Below are 6,135 nucleotides of genomic sequence, written 5' to 3' on the forward strand. Positions count from 1 at the left end.
ATTCAGAATAATTATCGCCACGTATATTTAGTGCATATCGGCATTTATCGGTGCAGCCCTATGCATGTGTCTGGAAATTTAAGTTGTTAGTTGTATTTGTATTTAACTTTTAACCTTATTTTAACAGACAATGTTCGAGGGGTGTGGTTGACTGCGCGCAAGCATTTGGGTGGATGTTTGATACCGCGGCTCCGCCTCAGGCTCCACGGACGAATCCTTCTGCGCATGCCCTGGCTCCAAACAGACGTTTTTACGTAACAAGGCGGCGCCCATGGTCGGCCATTTTGGCTTCAATTCATTACAATGGAAGGAGGCGACGTCGCGTCGTTAATTTTTTTTTACAGTCTATAGACTACACTCATACAGTAACATGCATAAGTTTCAAGTTGTCAAATGTGTAGGAATGTTGTTTTTTATTGCTTTGAAAATGTGGGCAAACTATTACTTGTTGCACCTAAATTTTTAAGTTTAATCAACTTGAATTTACTATTCATTTCAACTTTCTTGACTTCTGAGGAGTTGCTATAAAGGATAAAAAGTAAGATTGAAATAACTTCGACAAAGAAGAAGGAATTTTTACAGTCTCAAACCAGTAGGTTATTCTTGCTTTCATTTACCATAACATTTATTCACTATTAAATTCATAAAGAAAGTGACATCATTGACTGTGACAGCAAGTAAAAATAATACATACAGTACTTAATAAATACAGATATTAGTTTTTTCCAAATAGGAACATTGGCTTCGTGATATTTTCATCTCCTTTGGACCCTAAAGGATGTCACTGTGATGGTCAACCACAGAACACAAATAAGACATATCCTTATCATGAGTAATAAATTTAGGAGAAAAAAATCAACAGAGATAGACATGAATAATGATAGCGTTTCAGTTTTGCTAATACAAAAGAGAAACTGATTTAAATAAAATGATCTTTTTATGCTTGTGTCTCTCATGCAGGATCAGCAGTGGTGTCTTCTTGGAGCAGTTTGTGAAGTTGAGGTTCTTCTGCAGACTGAAAACCACAGAGAAGATTTCAGACATTTATAGGTTTGTCTGTTTTGTGTTTTAATTGTGGTGATGATCTCACATTTATCCACTCACATTCTTCTCGACAAATACTCTCACTAATATGACAATAAAATAGACGTTTAGGCAGAGCTGAAGAACAGCCAAAGCTATCATCATGACATCTAGCGTCCTTCGAAACATCTAAAGATGGAAAAGATCAGTGAGTCTTGGTATAAAGGCAGTTTTGTAAAGCAAATGAGGTTCTCAACTGGTTTTGCTACAGGATCTAGATTTTACACTGGATATCAAGAGGAGACAATTTATTATACACAAGTTGAGAAGTCCTAAATAAATACTAAAATCTAAATTCAGGAATCATTACCATATTTGAATCCTCAAAGTACAGAAAGGCATCAGCTCCCTTCATCTGTTCTTGGATGAGTGTTGCTGAATAAAAGCTTGCGCTCACCAAATCCCATGAATACAATGCAACACCCATAAAACCCACAAAAGCACTGACTTGGTTTAGGATCAAAGATAAAATATCCTGTAATACAAAAACAACTCTGCTTACCAGACCAGAAGTGTCAATGCAGTGGATGTAAGATGTGATTGATAAACATTTACCAAAACAATACTACTACAGCAGCCTACAAGAAGAGTCATAATTCCAGATATGAGGAACTGAAATGCAAAGCAAAGAAATGTTTGAAATTAAACAAAACAACCAAATATCATCTATAATTTCTTTAAAGGGATAGTTCGGCCAAAAATGATATTAAACCCATGATTTACTCACCCCCAAGCTGTCCGAGTTGCATATGTCCATCGTTTATCAGACAAACACATTTTCGGATATTTTAGAAAATGTTTTAGATCTTTCAGTTGATTAAATGTAATGATACGGGGTCCACGACCTTCAAGTCCAAAAAAAGTGCGTCCATCCTTGACAAAAATAAATACCTTCCGGTAGCGCCGCCATCTTAGTCGAGTCCGCATTCAGGATGAGAGCTTATGCAGCCTACGGAGGCTACTCTGCTGCTGCTCTGTGCCCCCGCCCTCCGAATTTGTCATACGTCACTAAGAAAAGTGCGTACACTACGCTAATACTCTCTCCTGAATACAGAGGAGTCTAAGGAGTCTAAGATGGCGGCGCTACCGGAAGGTAGTTTTTTTCGCTAATAAAGTTTTAAATATGGATATTTCTACAACAACACCGCATGGATTACCCTCAAAAGACCTTTGTTTATCATCCTGGAGCCGTTTGGATTTAATTTGTGAAGGATGGACGCACTTTTTTTGGACTTGAAGGTCGTGGACCCCGTAACATTACATTTAATCAACTGAAAGATCTAAAACATTTTCTAAAATATCTGAAAATGTGTGTCTGAAAAACGATGGACATATGCAACTCGGACAGCTTGGGGGTGAGTAAATCATGGGTTTAATATCATTTTTGGCCGAACTATCCCTTTAATCGTAAATTATAAGCAGAAAAAGGCAAAATTCTTACCACAGCACCAAGCCAAAAGGGACCATTAAACGTCATAATGTAATCATGTATCCCCCAGTATGCAAACAAAATCCCGATTGCGATGTTGAGGATACCCACTATAATCTGCAAAATCTAATAAATATGAGAACAAGTTTATAAACCACCAACATGTTGCGCCATGAATCTCACAATTGTAGTGTGCCTTAGGTGTCCGAAAACGTGTTAGGGCCACACTGTACTGTCAGCTGTCATGTCTGTATCAGAGTCTGACTCACCCCTAGTGCTGTTAAGAGGTCCAACATTGCACCTTTGACATCCTGAGGTATTGAACCCGCTGGACTGAGGCACAGATTACCCAGGATTTGACACAATGTGGGCCATTTGCTTTTTGGATTTGCGTTGAAGGGCACACTAACAGTCATCCTGTAACAATGAACACATGCAAGTGATAATGTTAAACCTTTCTGAAGATGACAATGAACGGTCTGTCTGTCTGTTTATTGGATTAAAACATAAGATTAACCACTTTTCTACTCTAACACAAACTGTGCACTGTCAGAAAAATAGCCAAAAATGGTCTCTAGCTGTGACTGGGGCAGTTCCCTTTCAAAAAAGTACACATTTGTACCTAAAAAGTGCATATTAGGATATCAAAGGTACATATTGGTGCCAAATGTACAAACATATAAGACCCTAAATAGCACATAAAGGGTTATGCCACAGTAACACATTTGCTAACTTATCACCTGTTTCTTATCACCTGCATCAGATTTTAAGTCTCTCTCAAGTCTTGATATAAAAAACTATCTGCTCAACGTATGTCAGATTTCATTTATCAATAGCATGTGCGTTTTACAGATTGTATGAGAAAGACTTACCTTCAATGTGATTGTCTCAGTAAAGTTTGACTCTTTTCTGCTCTGTAAATACACTTTTACAGTAACAGTGACATGCGTAAGTTTTTCAACTTTTCAAATGTGTAAGAGGAATGCTGTTCTTCTTGTAGTGAGAAGGAAGTTACGGATGTTACTGTAAATGTAAATAAATACCTGTGGGGGGTTTCCACTTTGCATGATTTTGCAGACGACTTTAAAGTGAAAGTTTACCCAAAAATAAAAATTCTGTCAATATTTTGTCATCCTCATGTTGCATGAATTTCGTTTTTCTGATGAACACAAAATAAGATAGGCCTATTTTGATAAATGACACATAAACACACATCTGATTGTAACCATTGACTTCCATAGTAGGAAAACAAATACTATGGAAGTTAATGGTTGCTGTGTGCTTATTATCATTTATCAAAATATCTTCTTTGAAAAAAGAAATTCATACAGGATTAGAACAACATGAAGATGACAGATTTTTCATATTTGGCTAATATCCCTTTAACAAATTCAACAACAATTTAAGTCTCAATGCACAAATTAAATGTAAATTATAAAGTAATTATGAAAACATGTAGCATATGCTGAGCTGCTAGAGTTACCTAAAAAGTATAAAAAAATAGCATGGTTATTTTTAATCCAGTGTTGTGTCAAAAAGGGACAAACTCAGCTTTTGGGTTAAATTAACCAAGAAAATGTTTATATTTGACCCAACAATGAGTTAAAACAATTCAGGATGTTGGGTTAAATCAACCCATCTTAGGTTAAATTACAACTCAAAGCTGAAATTCAGTTTATACTTCAGTCATTATGCAACACGCATACAAAATTTCAAATACATCTAAGTTCATTTATTTAAATAAAGAGCAAAGACATAGACATAGGTGTCCAAGTTGGACACCACTTTTACCCACTACTTTTCGATCTGCAAAGTAAACAAATCCAGCGGTCTATCCAACGCTATCTCATGGTAATTCGTACGTATTTTACAACTGGTACGACCACATTCGTAATTTTTTATACGATTTGCCTTGACCCCTGTGATGCTGGGGTTGGGGTGGGTGTTGTTATTATTGAATCAAATCATTTTCCATGTAAAAATCATAAGCGTAAGTTTTTTGTACTATTAACATTGTTCGATTCATAAAAATTAGCACACTTGTAAAATATTTACGAGATCAGGCTGTGATTACTATATAAAAACAACGGCCATAGGTGTCATTTACACTGGGGACGCTGGGGACATGTCCCCACCACTTTTTGAAATGGCTGATTTTGTCCCCACCACATTTTGAAAGCATTTGGTAAAAATTTTCTGAAAAATCAAACAATACCTGTGCGACTTACACTGCAAAAATGACTTTCTTACTTAGTATTTTTGTCTTGTTTTCAGTGAAAATATCTAAAAATTCTTAAATCAAGATGCTTTTTCTTGATGAGCAAAATGACCTAAGAAAATAAGTATAGTTTTAAGACAAAAAGTATACAATTTAAGTGAATTTGTGCTTAAAACAAGCAAAAATATCTGCCAATGGGGTGAGAAAAAAATCTTAAAATAAGATTTCTTTTTTTCTTAAACACTTAATTTAAGCAAAATTTTCTCAGCCCATTGGCAGATATTTTTGCTTGTTTTAAGCACAAATTCACTTAAATTGTATAGTTTTTGTCTAGAAACTAGACTTATTTTCTTCAGTCATTTTGCTCATGAAGAAAATACGTCTTGATTTAAGAATTTTTAGATATTTCTATTGAAAACAAGGCAAAATACTAAGTTAGAAAGTCAGATTTTCAAGAAAAAATTTCTTAGTATCTAAAAATTCTTAAATTAAGATGCTTTTTCTTGATGTGAAAAAAAATTTCTTGGTATTTGTGCCTTGTTTTCAGTAAAAATATTTTAAAATTCTTAAATTAAGATGCTCATTTTTTTTTGCTTACCCCATTGGCAGATTTTTTTGCTTGTTTTATGCACAAAATCACTTAAATTTGGTATTTTTCATCTAAAAACTAGACTTATTTTATTATTTTTCAAGAAAAAGCAACTTAATTTAAGAATGTTTAGATATTTTTACTGAAAACAAAGCAAAAATACAAAGAAATTTTTTTTTATAATTTTTGCAGTGTACGACGGTTTTGTGGTCCAGGGTCACATATGTTGCGTTTTGTGCTTATAGTGTGTTTTCTTTTACATATGTAATGAATTTCATTGTAATCATTGACTTAACGTTCTGCTGTTTTCTACAGTATGGTGCTTTGGCACTGTTCGGTTGAGCTGGTGTTGTAGGGACTGTTACATATGCAGTCGACATTGTTGAGGATTTTATGCTGAGTATTTTTGTGTTGTTGACCGGCCTACACTATGCCCATTTTTGATGCGCCGTTATTCAATATTTTTCCCGTCCTGCGGTAATGTTTTTTCATCTGATTTTTTTGTCACCACCACTTTTCAACACAAACTGACGCCCCTGACAACGGCCCATGAGACAATTGTTGGAAACCAATGTTAAATAAATATATAATTACAATTTTTTAAAAATGCCCTTGTGTCATTATTTAACAAGCATTTTAGCTTACTGTTACTTTATGAAAGACTAAAAGGAAACAGACATAAAAATTTGTATTAGCCACCTTTTTTCTCACTTCTCCATTAATTGGTACAGTAGCACCATTTCAGCCAGTGACTTCCTGTAGGAGACTGCACTTCGGTTTAGTGTTTGCTATTAAAAAATCATGAAAAATCAGTCT

At 34.9% G+C, this 6,135-nt stretch overlaps 1 protein-coding gene across 2 annotated transcripts; it reads right to left on the reverse strand.

Annotated features, from left to right (window-relative positions):
* Positions 1-565: 565 nt before the first annotated feature.
* LOC135743976 (uncharacterized) lies at positions 566-3,500 on the reverse strand. Of its 2 annotated transcripts, XM_065261890.1 has the most exons (7): positions 3,385-3,500; positions 2,782-2,929; positions 2,525-2,638; positions 1,639-1,695; positions 1,394-1,558; positions 1,105-1,212; positions 583-1,015 (listed from the first exon to the last, which is right to left on the reverse strand). In XM_065261890.1, the coding sequence occupies exons 2-7, from the start codon at positions 2,926-2,928 to the stop codon at positions 953-955; spliced, it is 654 nt and encodes a 217-aa protein (XP_065117962.1). In that variant the 5' UTR covers position 2,929; positions 3,385-3,500; the 3' UTR covers positions 583-952. The 2 variants fall into 2 exon arrangements, with proteins under 2 accessions (XP_065117963.1, XP_065117962.1); XM_065261891.1 differs by lacking the exon at positions 2,525-2,638 and having other exon boundaries at positions 566-1,015.
* Between the last annotated feature and the right edge of the window lie 2,635 nt (positions 3,501-6,135).

Source organism: Paramisgurnus dabryanus, chromosome 2 (assembly GCF_030506205.2).
Source record: "Paramisgurnus dabryanus chromosome 2, PD_genome_1.1, whole genome shotgun sequence".
Lineage (NCBI taxonomy): Eukaryota > Metazoa > Chordata > Actinopteri > Cypriniformes > Cobitidae > Paramisgurnus > Paramisgurnus dabryanus.

Bases quoted from the DNA above. Each gene is read 5' to 3' on its own strand.
- LOC135743976 (XM_065261890.1), bottom strand. From the start codon at position 2,928: ATGACTGTTAGTGTGCCCTTCAACGCAAATCCAAAAAGCAAATGGCCC. The intron at 2,639-2,781 runs GTGAGTCAGACT...CATATTTATTAG, and splicing joins ACCTCTTAACAGCACTAGGG to ATTTTGCAGATTATAGTGGG. The intron at 1,213-1,393 runs GTAATGATTCCT...TTCCATCTTTAG, and splicing joins ACTTTGAGGATTCAAATATG to ATGTTTCGAAGGACGCTAGA.